The following is an 18,901-nucleotide window of genomic DNA, read 5'->3' as shown; positions in this document are numbered from 1 at the left end:
CAAGCCAATTCTGGATCCAAACAGCCCAGGCACCATGGACTGCAGGCATCTTAATCTTCTCGACGAGCCTACCATGATGGACTTTGTCAAAAGCCTGACTAAAATCCATGTAAACAACATCCACTGCTCTACCCTCATCAATCACCCTTGTCACCTCCTCAAAAACAATCAAGTTATTAAGACAGGACCTGCCCTGCACAAAGCCAGGCTGACTGTCCATAATCAAGCCATGCTTTTCCAAATGTGTGTAAATCCAATCTCTAAAAACACATTCATCCAGCTTCCCATCCACCATGAGACTCACGAGCCTATAACTTCTGGGATTATCCCTATTTTATCCACCTTAATGCTCTTCAACAGACCTCACATCACTTATTTCTTGATCTCAAAATGACCTAGTATATTAGCATGTCCCACATTGATCTCACTGTACCCCCATATCCTTCTCCTTGGTGAATACTGACGAAAATTACTCATTTAGGATCTCGCCCATATCCTCAGCATCTCCAGTTATCTTCTTGCTTTTAAGGTATGTAGAAAATACCCTCTCATATTCTTTAACCTACTCACCAAGGATATCTCATGGCCTCTCACTGCATTCCTAAATTCCTATTTGAGTTCTTTCCTACTTTCTTTACATTCCTCATGGGTCCTGTCCAATTTTAGCTTTCTAATCCTTACATATGATTTCCTGTTCTTTCTGACTAAATTCAAAATTCTCCCTTGTTATCCAAGGGTCCCATACCTTGTCATCCCTCTCCTTCCTCCTTTCTGGTACATGCCAATCCTGAACTCTCATCATCAGGTCTTTAAACAATTCTCACGTCAAATGTGGACTTGCCACAGTATTTCTAGCTAAAAGTCCTCACTGACATAATTTGTCCTCTCCCAGTTTAGTATCTTCCCACAAAGTCCTGATTCATCCTTATCCACAGCTATATTAAAATCTAAGGAGTTATGATCACTGTTTCCAAAATGGTCCCCTACTGTAAGGTCAGTAACCTGGCCAGGCTCATTTGCCAATACTAAGTCCAGTATGGCCCATCCTGTAGTTCGACTTATCCACATATTGTTTCAAGAAACCCCCCTCGATGCACCTAACAAATTCTGCCCTGTGTAAGCTTCTTGCTGTAAGAGAGTCCCAGTCTAAATCAGGGAAGTTAAAATCCCGCACTATGATAGACCTGTCATTTTTGCGTCTTTCCAAAAGCTGCCTACATATCTGAACCTGAATGTTCATGTGACTGCTGGCAGGCCTGCAGTGTAATCCCATAAGAGTGATTGCACCCATCTCATATTGTCTTGGTGAATGAGCCCTCCTGTATGCTCCCCTAAGTGCAGCTATGACATTGTTCCTGAATAACAGTGTAACTCTCCACACTTTTGTCTCTCTCTCTCTCTCGTCTAAAATATCAAAACCCTGGAATGTCGAGCAGCTAGTCTTGCCCCTCTCTCCACCAGATCTCTATAAAGGCCACAACATCACAATCCCATCTAGTGATCAAGGGTCTAAGCTCATTTTGCAAAGTTACTGTTTGTAGAATTGCAAAATTTGATACTGGTGAAAAGCAGTGTCTCATCCCTTTAAAAGATTGTGTTTTTTTTTCAGTGCTTAGGGTTAAAATGGATTTCTGACCAGCAGTTTGAAGTGCAGGTACACACAGGGAGTGTCTGAATGGAAACATTTTGTATCCAACAGCCAAGCACCGTTCTTAGCAAAACAAAAAGTCTTTTCAAATTTAACAAAATCAATTCAAAACAGGTCATTACATACCAAAAACCTATCAAATTTAAATCTGATGGTGTTCACACCCTGAAACTAATTATGTTGTAAGAATTTAATGTGGCATGGGGACATAGAGAACAGATTTTTTGGAGGTCAGCAGAGACCAACACCTTCGGTTTGCTCTCAGAAAAAGCACCATCTAATTCAAATGGTCCCACAGCATTTCTAGCTAAAAGTCCTCACTGAAGCAATTACAGAGAAAAACATCCCTGACTGCAGAATCAGAGACAGAAAGTTATCTGTGACATGAGACTGACATAAAGGCTAGAGAAAGCAGAGTGTTCTATAAGATGGTCTGTGTGAACTTGGAGACACCATGTTTTAATTTACTGTTGTCTTATTAGTTGGGCTTATATAAGTTGGACTTGTGTTTATTTGAACAGCATTCCAGTTGAATTTAGTTCAGTCAGGGAACAGCTGGTAGTCTCAAAGGGAATCGTTTTTTGTTACTATTCTGTTAATTTGTTCATTGTTAGGTTAAATAAATAAATTGTTACAACAACGAGATCAGGGACGTGCTTTCATCAAAACACTCTTAACAGGTTACAAGGGGGAAGGCAAGCTTCAGTGGGCGTTTCGGGAGTAATTATCAGAGGGGATCCCCTACTCCCGTTATGATACATTGGTGTTTGTGTTTTGGTTTAACTATCAGAGGGGTTCGGCCATTTCCGCTCTGGAACAAAATTGGGGAGTCGAGACCAGGATCTAGACAAATCATGCACAGGATCTGAACACATTAGGATAGATTTAAATAGACTTGGGGATTCATGTCCTACATCTTTAAATAAAATGTAGGTGGAAAAAATCTGTTTAATTTTGGCTTTGTGTTGTTGGATAAATTAAAAGTGAAGGAAATGGCTCTTAACATTGCTAAAGAGGTTGAGATTTGAAGATGCTTCCCAAATTTGCCAAGAAAGTCTAGAAAAATAGAGGAATGACATACTGTTGGAATTAGCAAACAGGTTAAAATTGGGTTTAACTGGAGATAAGAGGAAAGCTGAAATTGTAACAGAGTTGCTCAAGCACCTAGATATTTCAGAGAAACATGTAAGTGCAGTAAAGTTAGAGATAATTAAAATTGAAAATTAGACATTTGGAGTTAGAAGAGAAAGGGAAACTAGCTTGGCAGATAACCTGGTAATGTTAATTCAGAACAAGTTGAAGGCAGGGCTAGTGAAGTGCTTGCAGTGCAATCAGATTATGAAGAGATTAAACAGGCAATTTTGAGTGCCTGCAGTTCAGAAGCACCTAGACAATGGTTCAGAAAAATAGAAGAGGAAACATGTCAGAATATTTCAAGCTGGTAAGAATTAAACAGAGCAACTTTAATAAATTGGTAAGAACATTAAAGGCAGAAGAGACAAATGAGGATCTTTGAGAGATTATTCCGCTGGACAACTTTAAAAACTCACTTCCAGAGATGATAAGGGCTCATGTTGAGGCACAGAAAGTTACCAAAGTAAGAAGAGCGACACAGATGATGGATGAATATATATTAGTGCATAAATCAGAATTTAGTTTCCAACAGCAATCTCATTCCATGAGGGAGAGAATTTGGGGGAAAAAAAGGGAGATCTTTCAATGAAAAAACAAAAGTAGATCACACTGGGAGAAGTTTACCATAGATGACAAAAAAAAACCCAAGAGGCTGAAAAGAAGGTAAGAGGCCTCAGATGTTTTCACTGTAACAGCATGGGACACAAAGTCACACTGCTGGTGATTTAAGAAATGCTCTGGGAAAAAGAACATGGCGAAAGATGCTACACAAGTAGGATTAGTTGAGGTACTGAAAGAAATCCCAAAAGGAGTCGAAGAGCTGCAGGCGAATGCAGCCTAGTAACAGGTTGGATAATGAGACAGTGCCTAATCTCTACAAAAACTTCACTTCTGCAGCTAAGGTTTACACAGTAAGAACAGAAGGGAGAAGGTAACTAAGTTACAGTATTGAGAGATATGGGAGCCAGCCAGTCTCTAATAGAAAGAGATGAAAGAATTTTCACACCTTTCGAAATGTTCCCCTAGAAAGCGGTAATCTATGGAATAGATGAATACAAATGTAGTGTTCCCCTGTATAAGATTAAGTTCAAAAGTCCAATCCACACTGGGGAAGTGAAAGTGGGAGTGATTAAAAGAGTGATCAGAGATAATGGGAATTGCAAGCGCTGGAGAATCCAATCTAACAAAGTGTGAAGCTGGATGAACACAGCAGGCCAAGCAGCATCTTAGGAGCACAAAAGCTGACGTTTCGGGCCTAGACCCTTCATCAGAGAGGGGGATGGGGATGCCACGTCAAGTGCAAAGTAATTTATCTTTCAGCTTGCCCTCACCATTCACCCTCTCTGTACAGAGTGGATTCATTTCAACTGTCCAGCTGCCCTCCTGCACCAGCAGCACCCAACCAACACCGTCTCCCCCACCTCTCCGCTGCTGTGCTGTGGAGGATCTATGCTCCAGCTGCTCTCCTGCCTATTTTTCAAGTGTGTACGTGGTGAAGGGTATGGAGGAAGTGACAGTCATTATTTCCTTTACTTCTTGCATTGTCTTTATACGCTGTCCACTTTGTTTTCATAATCTATAATACTCACGTTATCAATAAAATATCAGTTCTTTAAAGATTCTTAAATGATTGGTGCAGTTAATGTTAATCGATAATCCTACAAACTCCTTGGGAAATCATGGAGGAAATTGATAGGGTTGTGATTGTGATAGTGTCAGCTTAAAACTACTCAATGTGGCAGGGGCAGTCTCACTGGCCATATGACCAGTACCCCGGGACCAGCTCCAAGTACCAGAGACACTGGTCTTGTTCTGGGCCAGACCTCTGGCTTTTCCCACTGGGTACTATGGATAGTTAGGGCATCAAACACTTTAAATCGAGTGCACATTATCCTGAATACCAGGGAGCACTGGAAAGGTGTCATCAGACCCTAAAAGCTATGCTGACAGTTCATTGCCAGGATTATCCAAATGACTGCGACAAAGGCATCCCATTTATATTGTCTGCAATCAGAGATGCACAAATGAATGAACTCACATCATTTAAATCGATATTCAGACACAAAGTAAGAGGACCTTTAAAAGTAATTATGGAAAAGTTGATAGGTCCAAAGTCAGAGATCTTACAGTTGCACTATGTATCTGAGGTGAAAGAAAGATTAAACAGAGTAGGCGAATTAGCTAGACAACATCTGAAGGTAGCACAGCATTTAATAAAGCAAGAAGCCGATATTAAATCTAAAATTCAGATATTTCCACATGGGGATAAAGTATTGGTGCTATAACCAGGGGTAGGAAATCCCTTCAAAACAAGGTTTCGTGGTCCTTACAAGATTGAGGAGAAGCTCAGTCAGGTGAATTATGCCCTAAAGATGGCTGATAGCAAAACATTTTATTGGGTAGTTCACGTGCATATGTTGAAACCCTACTATAACAGAGACAGGGAAGAAGAGAAACACATGTTAGTTATTGCCCCTCACAGTCAGAAATCAAATCCAGATAATCTGGATTTTGATGTGCCTCAAAGTAAGTTAAATAATGAGGAATGAGATAGAGAATGAGACAGAGCAGTGAGCTATCTGTCTCAACAACAGAAAACTGAATTCATAGGCTTGTTGCAACAATATGAGAACATGCGTGGGAAGAGAATGGGGAAGACTAATACAACTGCGCATGAGATGGAAGTAGGGAGTGCTGCTCCAATAAAACAAGACCCCCTCAGGCTTAAACCTCTAAAAGCTGCACAGTTACAGAAGTGGAGCAATACAACAAGAAGACATCATTGAGCCATGTGAAAAAAAAGAGTGGAGTTAGCCGATCAGTTTGCTTCCCAAACCTGATGGTACTCAATGGTTCTGCATGGATTATTGGAAGGTCAATGCTGTAACTAGGTTGGACTCATACTCAACTCCAAGGCTGGAGGAGTGTGAAAAAATTTGGACAAACCACTTCTTTCACAAACTTGGACTTACTTCATGGTTATGGGCAAGTGCTTTTGCCGCAGAGATGGAAGAAGTTTATAACAATTCATCAATTTAAAACAATGCCCTTTGGAATAAAGAATACACCAGTCACATTTCAAAGACTTATGAACAAAACTTGGCAGAACCAACTAGTTGCACCGTCTGTATAGATGACGTCATGATCTTTAGCTGTTCATGGAAAGATCGCATGGTGTATTTGGCAAAGCTCTTTGAAAGACGATGGGAGGCAAAACTGGTTATGAACTTAGCAAAAACTGGAAGCACACAGTTAAAGATCGAGTAATTTCCAAGATCATCCTCGAAAAAAGAGTTTTTTTTGTCTCTGAGCACTTTCAGAAAGCAGCTGTACGAAAGGGACTGTACTGTGTTAGCTAAACATATTTGATCCACACTCTCCCTGTCAAATCCAACCTTCGATCCTGCAGGAAAGAAAGCACTTGGATGTTCCTAATGTCACCTTTTTCATATACACTGAAACTAATTTACTGAGAAAACATCATGGATTAAGTTCTTTGGGACTCTGGGGGTACCATGCAGCCTGTTATTCACAGCCCGTATCTATGGCGTTACCTATTAACATGGGAAACTCCCATTAGCACAATTCACATTCATCATTATGCTCGATACACGATCATGAATCATTACAGTAAATGGAAACTTTCAGAAAGCAGCTCAATGAGGGACAAGATTGTGAGGTTCCCATGTAGCCTGCTGGTCACAGCTAGAAACTGCATAATTACCTGTTAACATGGGAAATTACCGTGATTACTGGTCACATTTGTAATTAGGCGCATTGCACAATCATGAATCTTTCAGGCCAGGAAGCCATTCAGCCCTCATTCCTGCGCCAGGGTGATAGTACATATGGAGTGTTGCACGGTCAGTACTGAGACTGCAAGCTTGGGGAGTCCACACTGACAGCAATGCATTGTTTTTGGAGACACAATTCAGGGAAAGCTGTAATGTTGACAGCGTTACTGTCAGGCGAGATGATGAGCCAATGCCTGGCTTTTCAGTGTGTGGTCACTCTTGTCACGTGGTCAACACAATGTTCACTTTTTGCTGAGAAAAATTTCTCTAATAACGTTGTGCTAAATGAGCACTTTCACAAAACATATACGCCAGGCCAAAGAATCTGCCTTGGTAAAAGCCTATTTGTCATCACCGGATCTGTAATCTTCAACCAAATTCCTGATTTTAAGCTAATCTGGAAACAAAAACATTTGGACACTAGCAATGTCACTGTTCTCAAATACACCAGAAGTAATTTACAGAGAAAATGCTAAAGATGTAGTATTTTGGACCCCGTTAGTTACCATGTTACCTGCTAGTCACAGCTAAAAATGGCATGGTTACCTGTTAACTTGGGAAATTACCATAATCACTGCTCACATTTTTATTTGAGCTACTTTCACAATCATTACTCAAACAACTCAAGAAGCTGTTCAGCCCTTATTCCTGTACTCTGGGGACAGTACAGAGGGAGTATTGTACCTGATGGGGTGTAGTTCAAAGGGAGTATTGTACCTGATGGGGTGTAGGACAGAGGGAGTGTTGCACTGTCAGCAAGTAAATGCTTATAATGCAAACTCAGGGAGTCTGTACTGACAGCATTACACTGTCTTCCGAGACACAATTAAGTGAGAAGTTCAATCTTGAGTGCCAATGCAGCAAGATGTTAAACCTTGGGCATGCATGCACTCTTCCAGAGTGCAGTTACTGTTGTCATGTGATCAACATAATGTTCAACTTCCTCAGAGAAAAATATCTTAAATAACATTATGATGAAGGACAACTTTCAGAAACAGCTGTGTGAGAGCGACAAATCTGTTTTGATAATGCATTTTCTCTCTCACCGGTTCTGTTCCCTTCTTCAAAATTCCTGACTTCATCCCTTGCTAGAAAGAAATGAAGAAAACATTTGGATGTTAGCATGTCACTGTTGCCAAATGCACCGAAATTAATTTACTGACAGAATGCTCAGATTGCATTAGTTCAGGATTCCATAAGGTTACCACGCAGCCTGCCGGTCACAGCTAATAACTGCACGGTTACCTGTTAACCTGGGAAATTACCATTATACTGTTCATATTCAAAGCTATGCTAGATACACAATTTTACAATGAAGGAAGCCATTCAGGTGGCAGTGCAGGGGTGCTGATGCCTTCAGGTGCAGCACTAAATGAAGAAGGCTGCATCATCACAGAGAGTAGCGCACTGTCAGGAAGACCATACAGAGTGAATGCTGCACTGTCAGAGGGCAAGAACTGAGACAGGAAACTCAGCAAATTTGTACCAACAGCATTACACTGTTTTCAGAGATACAAGTAAGTGTGAGCTGCAACCTTGACAGTGTCACTATTGGATATGATGTTAAACCAAGGCCTTGTCTGCTCTTTTTTCAGTGTGCAGTCACTGTTGTCACGAGGTCAACATAATGTCCAATTTCTGCAGAGAAAAATCTCTCAAATAACTCTGTGATGAGCAGCACTTTCACAAAACAGCAATGTCAGGCTGACAGATCTGTCTTAGCAAAAACCTGTTTGCCCTCACCTGCTCTGTCTTCTTCTTCAAAAGTCCTGACATCGACCCAGTCTGGAAAGTAATCAACAAAACATTTGGATGTTAGCAGTGTCACTGTTGCCAAATACACTGGAATCAACGTGCTGAGAAAATGTTAAGGATGCAGTCGGTTACCAGAAAGCCTCCTGGTCATATCTTGTACCTGCATGGCTGTCTATTAACATGGGAAATTACTGTTATCCCTGCTCATTCTTGGGACATGGACATCATTGTCAGGGCTGAAAAGATGGTGGAGCACTGTTGTCTTGAACCTTTGCAGTTCATGTGCTGTCGGTTGACTCATAATGTGCTCAGAGAGGGAATTTTAAAGTAAAGTCTAATTATTCTCCTAATGAACTGTATTGTTCCAATATCACCATATCCGTTTCATTTAGCAACATTCCATTCTCAATTGTTCCTCAAATATAGTCAATGCCCGTCAGAGATAACAAGCTGTGGAGCTGGGTGGACACAGCAGGCCAAGCGGCATCATAGGAGCAGGAGAGCTAAACCACAATGCCTGTCAGGTCTGCTTTCAATTCAGGGTTTCTCGACTGAGCCCAGGCAGTAAAGCAAACTGCCCCAATTAATCAGAAAGAGCAAGAACTGCAGATGCTGGAGTCAGAGATAACACAGTGTGGAGCTGGAGGAACACAGCAGGCCAGGCAACATTGGAGTTGCAGAAAAGTTGACATTTCAAAACCTGAAGGGTCCGGACCAGAAACCTCAATTTTCCTGCTTCTCTGATGCTGCCTAGCCTGCTGTCTTCCTCCAGCTCCACACTGTGGTTGCCCTGATTAGTTCTTCACAATCAAGTTGTGACAACCCTGCCATAAATTAAAAAAAGGTCACTTCGACCTTTCCAATACATTACACCAACTGATTTATTCAATGATGATTTGTAAAGTGCGTAGTATCTCACCCTAACCCTCTACCAAAGCCCTCCTCCAACAACCCTGACTGTCCCACCTCTTCAGATACTCTGCACCCTCCTCTCCGACCCTCACTCCCTATTTCTCACCACCTCACACAACGCCGACCTTCCTCGTGGCCCTCACTCTTCCCTCATCCCCCAACTCTCATGGTCCACCTCTCCCACCACCCAACCCTCACTCTTCCATCGGCCCACAACTCTCACTGCCCCCCTCCTCTGAACCACAGACACGCACGCACGCGTGCACCCTCTTCCCAAACCATCACTTGCCCTGCCTCCCCCAGCCCTGATTTCCACCTCACTCCCTCACCCTCACTAATTTCTGCCTCGACCTCACTCCTGCCAGCTTTACCCTCACCCCCCCGATCACTCCTTCCCGACCCGCCCTCACTCCCCTGCCCTCTCCCCTTCCAATCCCTCTCCCCTCCCTGCCCTTGCCCCGCCCCCTCCCTCACACCCCCTCCCCGCCCTAGCCCCACCCCCTCCCCTCCCTCACTCACGCCCCCTCCCTGCCCTCGCCCCACCCCCTCCCTCACACCCCCTCCCCGCCCTCACCCCACCCCCTCCCTCTCCCACACCCCACCCCCTCGCCAACCCCACCCCACACCCACTCCCTCCCTCCCACCTCGCCCTCATTCCATCCTCGCCTTGTCCTCACTCCCTCCAGCCCTCACACCCTCCCCACTTCACCCTCACTTGCTATTCATTTCAAAACCCTCTAACCCTCCCCCATTTCTGATGCAAGCTCTAGGCCCGAAATGTCAGCTTTCCCGCTCCTAAATTGCTGCTTGGACTGCTGTGTTCATCCAGCTCCACACCTTGTTATCTCGGATTCTCCAGCATCTGCTGTTCCTATTATCTCATATACTGACAGCAACATAGTTTTCAGAGTCACAATTATTACTGTGTCAGTGTCAGATAAGATGTTAAATTATGATTCTGACTGCCCCTTCTCAGTGTGCTGTCCTTGTTCTCATGTGGTCAACATAATACCTTCTGCAAAGAAAAATCATTCAAATAACACTGTGATGGATGATCAGTTTCAAAAAAGTGCTATTTGAGGGTAATCAATCTGTCTCAGTAAAAATCTCATACCCCCGACCTGATCTGGTATTTTCAATGAAATTCCTGACTCTGAGCTAATCTGGAAATAAATGACAAAAACACTTGGATGTTAGCAATGTCACTGTTGCCAAATGCACTAGAATTAACTTATTGAGAAAATGCTAATGATGTAGTATTCAGGATACCGTGAGATATCATGTTGCCTTCTGGTCACAGCTAAAAACGGCACACTTGTTTGTTAACTTGAGAATTTACCATTATCCCTGCTCACAAACATAATGGAACTAGTTACACGATCATGAATCCAACAACTCAAGAAGCCATTCAGCCCTAATCTCTGTGCCATGGTGAAATCAATTCAGTAAAAAAATGCTAAGGATGCAGTTTTTTGGCAGTCAGTCAGCCTAGCATGTAGCCTGTTATGCCTGTATCTAGAGTCACCTGTTTATAAGGCAAACTCCCATTCATCATTATACTAGATAATCAATCATGAGACACTATGCTAAATGGGAACTTGAGAAAGACAAATATGATACTGCCATGTAGTAGTTATGCTGGTGATTATGACAGTACAGAGTGAGTGCTACATTGTCAGAAGGCACAATGGAAAGGGAGTGCTGCACCATCAAGGCACTGGATAGAGGGAGTGCTGCAGTATCACAGGGGCATGCAGAATGAGTCCTGAAGAATCCAGGGGCAGTACAAAGCGTTAAAATTGTTTCAGAGATAGTAGGAACTGCAGATGCTGGAGAATCTGAGATAACATGGTGTAGAGCTGGATGAACACAGCAGGACATGCAGATTCACAGGAGCAGGAAAGCTGACATTTCAGGCCTAGACCCTTCTTCAGAAATGGGAGAGGGGAAGGAGATTCTGAAATAAATAGGGAGAGAGGGGGAGGCAGATAGAAGATGGATAGAGGAGCAGGCAGGTGGACAGGAGAGAGACAAGTCAAAGAGGTGGGGATGGAGCCAGTACAGGTGAGTGTAAGTGGGGAGGTAGGGAGGAGATAGGTCCATCCAGGGAGGACAGACAGGTCAAGGGGGCACGATGAGGCTAATAGGTAGGAGATGGGGGTGTGGCTTGAGGTGGGAGGAGGGAATAGTTGGAAGGACAGGTTAAGGAGGTGGGGACAAGCTGGACTGGTTTTGGGAAGTGGTAGGCGGAAGGGAGCTTTTGAAGCTTGTGAAGTCCACATTGATGGCCATTAGGCTGCAGGGTTCCCAAGCGGAATATGGGTTGTCATTCCTGCAACTATCAGGTAGCATCTGCAGGAGGCCCAGGATGGACATGTCGTCTGAGGAATGGGAGGGGGAGTTGAAATGGTTCACAACTGAGAGGTTCAGTTGTTTAGTGTGAACCAAGCATAGGTGTTCTGCAAAGCAGTCCTCAAGCCTCTGTTTGGTTTCCCCAATGTAGAGGTAGCCACAATGGGTACTGCGGATGCAGTATACCACATTAGCAGATGTACAGGTGAACATCTGATAGGGGGTGAGCGAGGTGGTCTGGGGGCAGGTATAGCACTTCCTGCAGTTGCAGGGAAAAGTGCCAGGTTTGGTGGGGCAGGAGGTTAGTGTGGACCGGGCAAGGGAGTCACGGAGAGAACGGTCCCTCCGGAAAGCAGATAAGGGTGAGGAGGGAAAAATGTCTTTGTTGGTGGGGTCGGATTGCAGATGGCAGAAGTTTCAGCGGATGATGCACTGGATCCGGATGTTGTTGGGGTGGTACGTGAGGACGAGGGGGATTCTTTATTGGTTGTTATAGCAGGGACAGGGTGTGAGGGATGAGTTGCGGGAAATGCAAGAGACACGGTCAAGGGCGTTCTCGACCACTGCGGGGAAAGTTGCGGTCTTTCAAAAACGAGGTCATCTGAGATGTACGGGAGTGGAATGCCTCATCCTGGGAGTACGTGCGGAGGAGATGAAGGAATTGGGAATAGGGGATGGCATTTTTGCAGGAAGGTGGGTGGGAGGAGGTGTATTCCAGGTAGCTGTGGGAGTCGGTGGGTTTGCAATGGATATCGATTTCTCGGTGATTGCCCGAGATGGAGACAGAGAGGTCCAGGAAAGTAAGGGAGGTGTTAGAGATAGTCCAGGTGAACTTAAGCTTGGGGTGCAAGGTATTGGAGAATTGGATGAACTGTTCGAGCTCCTCGTGGGAGAATGTAATGGAGGAAGAGGTGGGGTTTAGGGCCAGTGTAGGTACAGAAGAGGGATTGTTCCACGTAACTGACAAAGAGGCAGGCGTAGTTTGGGCCCATGCGGGTACCCATGGCCACCCCGTTGTCTTCAGGAAGTGGGAAGAATTGGAAGAGAAGTTGTTGAGGGCAAGGACAAGTTTGGCTAGGCAGATGAGGGTGTCGGTGGAGGGCGACTGCTCATGCCTGCGGGACAGGAAGAAGCAGAGGGCCTGCATGGGGAATGTAGTGTATAGGGACTGGATGTCCATCGTAAAAATGAGGTGTTCGGGGCTGGGGAATTGGAAGTTCTGGAGGAGGTGGAGGGCGTGGGTGGTGTCGCTGATAAAGGTAGGGAGCTCCTGGTCCAAAGTGGGGGGGGGAAATGGAGTCCAGATAGGTGGAGATAAGATTGGTGGAGCAGGAGCGAGCGGAGACAATGGCAAGCACGTTTGTGGATTTTGGGAAGGAGATAGAAGTGGGCAGTGCGGGGTTGGGGAATGATGAGGTTGGAGGCTGTGGGTGGGATGTCACCTGAGGTGATGAGGTTGTCAAAGGTTTGGTGCTCGGGGGTGGGGTCATGATCCAGGGAGTGGCAGGAGGACGTGTGCAAGAGCTGGTGCCTGGCCTCAGTGATGTAGAGGTCAGTGAGCCATACTACAACCGCACCTCCCTTGTCCGAGGATTTTATCATGAGGTTGGGATTGGAGCCGAGGGAGTGGAGGGCTGCACGATCCGCGGGGAGAGGTTGGAGTGGGTGAGAGGTTGAGGCAATTGATGTTGCAACAGCAGTTAGAAAAGAAGAGGTTGAGGGAGATAGGAGGCCTTGGGGTGGTGTCCAGGAGGAGGGCTTGTGTTGGGAGGCGGGAGAAGGGGTCAGTAGAGGGAGGGTGAGGCTCACGGTTAAAGAAGTAAGTGCGGAGGCGAAGGCAGCAGAAAAGCTGCTCAATGTCCAAACGTGACGGGTATTCGTTGCTGTGTGAGTGGAGAAGGACAAAGGTGAGCCCCTTACTGAGGACTGACCGTTCATCCTCAGTGAGGGGAAGATCTGGGAGGATGGTGAACACTCGACAGGGCTGGGTGCTGCTGTCTCCTCTGGAGCTGGTGGCTATGGAGACTGTGGGCGGAGCAATGTCAGCATTAGCCTTGGGCGGAGTTGCGTCCGCAATGGGAGGAGTGGCATCGGCGGCGGTGGCAGCAGTGATGACCGTAGTGTCTGTGGTCTTCGTCTTGGCACTGCAGTCGGTGGCTTCAGCAGCGGTGGTATTCGCTGTCCTGGAAGAGGTATATTCGGCGGTGGTGTCATGATGTCATCTGTGCGTTCTCCGACAATGGCTCCTTGACCAATCTGTCCTCCCTGAACTGACCCATCTCCGCCCTACCTCCCCACCTACACTCACATTTACTGGCTCCATCCACGCTTCTTTAACTTGTCTGTCTCCTCTCCACCTGTCTTCTCTACCCAACTTCGATCCGCCTTCCCCTCTCTCCATATTCCTTTCAGAACCCTCAACCTCTCCCCCATTTCTGATGAAGGGTCTAGGCCCGAAACGTCAGTCTTCCTGCTCCTCTGATGCTGCTTGGCCTGCTGTGTTCCTCCAGCTCCACACTGTGTTATCTCGGATTCTCCAGCATCTGCAGTTCCTATGATCTCATATACTGATAGCAATGCAGTTTCAGAGACAAAATTAAGTGGGAGATGAAACGTTGACCATGTCAGCGTCAGACAAGATTTTAAATCATGGTTCTGCCTGCCCGGCCTCAGTGTGCTGTCCTTGTTCTCACTTGGTCAAATTAACATCCAGGTTCTGCAAAGAAAAAGCATTCAAATAAAAATGTGATGAATGACCAGATTCAAACAAGAGCTATTTGAGGGCGATGAATCTGTCTCAGTAAAAATCTAATTCATCCTCACCTGATCTGGTATTTTCATCGAAATTCCTGACTTGGAGCTAATCTGGAAATAAGAGACAACAACATTTGGATGTCAGACCTGTCACCATTGCCAAACACAGTAGAATTAGTCTACTAAGAAAATGCTAAAGGTGTTATGTGCAGGGCCCTGTGAGGTACCATGTTCACTGCAGCTCACTTAAAAACTAAGTGGTTACTTGTTAACATGGGAACTTACCAGGATTACTGTTCACAAAGATAATAATTCAAATGACACAATCATGAAACTTCTCGCCCAAAAAGTCATTCTGCGTTCACTCTTGTGCCGTGGCAGCAGTGCAGAGAGGCTGCTGAACTGTCAGGGAGGACAGTGCAGTGGGAAAGCTGTACTGTCAGAAGGGTCAGTGCAGAGGGAGTGCTGCACCGTCAAGATCCTGTAGAGAGGGAGTGCTGCACCATCAGGGGGCAGTACAGAGGGAGTGCTGCACACTTTGGGGATCAGTACTGAGACAGGAAATTCACTGAGTCTGTACGGACAGCAATACACGGTTTTCAGAGACACAATTAAGTGACAGCTGCAATGTTGAGATCGAGTTACCATTATCCCTGCTCATATTCACAATGGAGCTACTTACATGCTCATGAATCTAACAACCAAAGAAGCCATTGAGCCCTCATCCCTATGCCATGATGAAATTAATTTACAGGGAAAACGTTAAGGATGCAGTTGTCACTGCCAGACGAGATGTTAAATCATGATTCTGTCTGCCTTTTCTCGGCGTGCTGACCTTGTCCTCATGTCGTCAACATAATGCCCAACATCTTCAAAGAAAAATCTTTCAAATAACACTAATCAGCTTCAAAAAAGACCTTTGCGACAGTAATGGATGTGTCTCAGTAAAAATCTAATTCACCCTCACCTGTTCTGATCTGTACAATGAAATGCTTGACTTTGAGCCAATCTAGAAGGAAATCACAAAAATATTTAGAGGTTAGCCACGTCATTGTTGTCAAATACACTAAAAGTAATTTTAACGAGAAAATGCTAAAGATGTCGCATTCAGGACACCATGAGCTATCACGTTGCCTGCAGGTCACAGCTAAAATCCACGTGGTTACGTGATCACATGGGTTAATTACCATTATCCCTGCTCACATTCATAATGGAGCTACTTACATGCTCATGAATCAAACAACCCAAGAGGCCATTGGGCCCTCATCCCGATGCCATGCTGAAACTAATTTACACAGAAAATGCTAAGGATGCAATTTTTTGGGATTCAGAGAGGTTACCATGTAGCCTGCTATTCGCAGCCAGTTTCTGTTACCTGTCAACATGCCATATTCTCATTATCACAGTTCACATTCATCATTATGCTAGATACACAATTGTGAATCATTATGATAAACGGGAATTTAAAAAAGACAAATGTGAGGTTACCATGGAGCCTGCTCATCACAGCTAGTGACAGCATGGTAACATGTTAACATGGGAAATTACCATTATTACTGTTCACACTGGTAATGATACTAATTACACAATCATGGGCAAGGAAGGAGCTCAAAAATGGTCTAAGGAGAGCCAGGAGGGGGCACGAGAAAGGCTTGGCAGAAGGAATCCGGGAAAACACAAAGGCATTTTACACTTACGTGAGGAATAAGAGAATGGTCAAAGAAAGAGTAGGGCCGATCAGGGATAGCATAGGGAACTTGTGTGTGGAGCCTGAGGAGGGAGGGGAAGCCCTAAATGAGTTTTTTGCTTCTGTCTTTACGAAAGAAACGAACTTTGTAGTGAATGAAACCTTTGAACAGCAGGTGTGCATGCTGGAATGGATAGAGATAGACGAAGCTGATGTGCTGAAAATTTTGTCAAACATTAAGATTGACAAGTCGCCAGGCCCAGATCAGATTTGTCCTCGGCTGCTTTGGGAAGCGAGAAATGCAATTGCTTCGCCACTTGCGAAGATCTTTGCATCCTCGCTCTCCACTGGAGTCGTACCTGAGGACTGGAGAGAGGCAAATGTAATTCCTCTCTTCAAGAAAGGAAATAGGGAAATCCCCGGCAATTATAGACCGGTAAGTCTCACGTCTGTCGTCTGCAAGGTGTTAGAAAGGATTCTGAGGGATAAGATTTATGACCATCTGGAAGAGCATGGCTTGATCAAATACAGTCAACACGGCTTTGTGAGGGGTAGGTCATGCCTCACAAACCTTATCGAGTTTTTTGAGGATGTGACTAGAAAGGTTGATGAGGGTCGAGCTGTGGATGTGGTGTAAATGGACTTCAGTAAGGCATTTGATAAGGTTCCCCATGGTAGGCTCATTCAGAAGGTCAGGAGGAATGGGATACAGGGGAACTTAGCTGCTTGGATACAAAATTGGCTGGCCAACAGAAGACAGCGAGTGGTAGTAGATGGAAAATATTCTGCCTGGAAGTCAGTGGTGAGTGGAGTTCCACAGGGCTCTGTCCTTGGGCCTCTACTGTTTGTAATTTTTATTAATGACTTGGACGAGGGAATTGAAGGATGGGTCAGCAAGTTTGCAGACGACACAAAGATCGGAGGTGTCGTTGACAGTGTAGAGGGCTGTTGTAGGCTGCAGCGGGACATTGACAGGATGCAGAGATGGGCTGAGAGGTGGCAGATGGAGTTCAACCTGGATAAATGCGAGGTGATGCATTTTGGAAGGTCGAATTAGAAAGCTGAGTACAGGATTAAGGATAGGATTCTTGGCAGCGTGGAGGAACAGAGGGATCTTGGTGTGCAGATACATAGATCCCTTAAAATGGCCACCCAAGTGGACAGGGTTGTTAAGAAAGCATATGGTGTTTTGGCTTTCATTAACAGGGGGATTGAGTTTAAGAGTCGTGAGATCTTGTTGCAGCTCTATAAAACTTTGGTTAGACCGCACTTGGAATACTGCGTCCAGTTCTGGGCGCCCTATTATAGGAAAGATGTGGATGCTTTGGAGAGGGTTCAGAGGAGGTTTACCAGGATGCTGCCTGGACTGGAGGGCTTATCTTATGAAGAGAGGTTGACTGAGCTCGGTCTCTTTTCATTGGAGAAAAGGAGGAGGAGAGGGGACCTAATTGAGGTATACAAGATAATGAGAGGCATAGATAGAGTTGATAGCCAGAGACTATTTCCCAGGGCAGAAATGGCTAGCACGAGGGGTCATAGTTTTAAGCTGGTTGGTGGAAAGTATAGAGGGGATGTCAGAGGCAGGTTCTTTACGCAGAGAGTTGTGAGAGCATGGAATGCGTTGCCAGCAGCAGTTGTGGAAGCAAGGTCATTGGGGTCATTTAAGAGACTGCTGGATATGTATATGGTCACAGAAATTTGAGGGTGCATACATGAGGATCAATGGTCGGCACAACATTGTGGGCTGAAGGGCCTGTTCTGTGCTGTACTGTTCTATGTTCTATGAATTATCCAGCTCAGGAAGTCCCATGTACCATCGTGGCAGTGCAAACGGCATGCTGCACTGTGAGAAGGGACGGTGCAGAGGGCGTGCTGCATTGTCAGAAAGCACACCGCATCATCAAGACACTGTACAGAGGAAGTCCTCCACCATCAGGAGGCAGTCCTGAGGCAGCAAACTCAGGCGGTTTGCACTGAAAGCAATACACCGTTTTCAGGAACAATTAAGTGAGAGCTGAAATGTTCAACATCCAACTCCTTCAAAGAAAAGTCTTTCAAATTACACTGTGATGAATCATCAGCTTCAAACAACAGCTATTTGAGGGCGACGAATCTGTCTCAGGAAAAATCTAATTCACCCTCACCTGATCTGGTATTTTCAATGAAATTCCTGAATTTGGGCTAATCTGGAAACAAATCACAAAAAACATTTGATGTTAACAATGTCCCCATTGCCAAATGCACTAGAATTAATTTTACGAGAAAATGCTAAAATTGTCGTATTCAGAACACCATGAGATACCATTGTAACTGTTGTTCACGGCTAAAAACCACATGGTTACTTGTTAACATGAGAAATTACCACTGTCCTTGTTCACATTCATCATGGAGCTAATTACACTCATGAATCTAACAACTCAAGAAGACATTCAGACCACATCCCTGTGCCGCACTGAAATTACTGCATTAAGAAAAGGATATGGATGCAGTTTTTGGAGATTCAGTGAGGGTTTTATATCGCTTGATATTCACAGCCTGTATCTAGTGTTACCTTTTTACAAGGCAAATTCCCATTATCACATTCCCATTATAACAAACGTAATGTTACCACATAGCCTGCTAGTCACAGCTGGTAACTGCACAGTTACTTGTTTACATGGGAAATTACCATGATTATTGTCCATATCCATAATAACACGAATTACACAATCATGAATGTTCCGGCGCAGGAAGAAACTCAGCTCTCACCCCTGTACCATACTGGCAGTGCAAAAGAGGTGCTGTAACTGTCAGAAAGCGCAGTACAAATGGAGTCCTGCATCTAAGAGGGCACAGTGCAGAGGGAGAGCAGCACCATTAAAACAC

At 44.8% G+C, this 18,901-nt stretch overlaps 1 protein-coding gene across 2 annotated transcripts in view; it reads right to left on the bottom strand.

Annotated features, from left to right (window-relative positions):
• LOC125449505 (SUMO-interacting motif-containing protein 1-like) overlaps positions 1-18,901 on the bottom strand; it is a 139,596-nt gene that overhangs the window by 28,680 nt on the left and 92,015 nt on the right. For both annotated transcript variants that reach the window (XM_059642855.1, XM_059642854.1), the window contains exons 32-36: positions 18,181-18,222; positions 15,317-15,358; positions 14,419-14,460; positions 8,320-8,361; positions 7,623-7,664 (exon numbers count right to left, since the gene is read on the bottom strand). In XM_059642855.1, coding sequence (XP_059498838.1) covers positions 7,623-7,664; positions 8,320-8,361; positions 14,419-14,460; positions 15,317-15,358; positions 18,181-18,222 — 210 coding nt within the window. The remainder of the gene's footprint in view (positions 1-7,622; positions 7,665-8,319; positions 8,362-14,418; positions 14,461-15,316; positions 15,359-18,180; positions 18,223-18,901) is intronic.

Source organism: Stegostoma tigrinum, chromosome 46 (genome assembly GCF_030684315.1).
Source record: "Stegostoma tigrinum isolate sSteTig4 chromosome 46, sSteTig4.hap1, whole genome shotgun sequence".
Taxonomy (NCBI): Eukaryota; Metazoa; Chordata; class Chondrichthyes; order Orectolobiformes; family Stegostomatidae; genus Stegostoma; species Stegostoma tigrinum.
The sequence above is the reverse complement of the archived record's forward strand: the minus strand, read 5'-3'. Positions and strand labels throughout refer to the sequence as shown.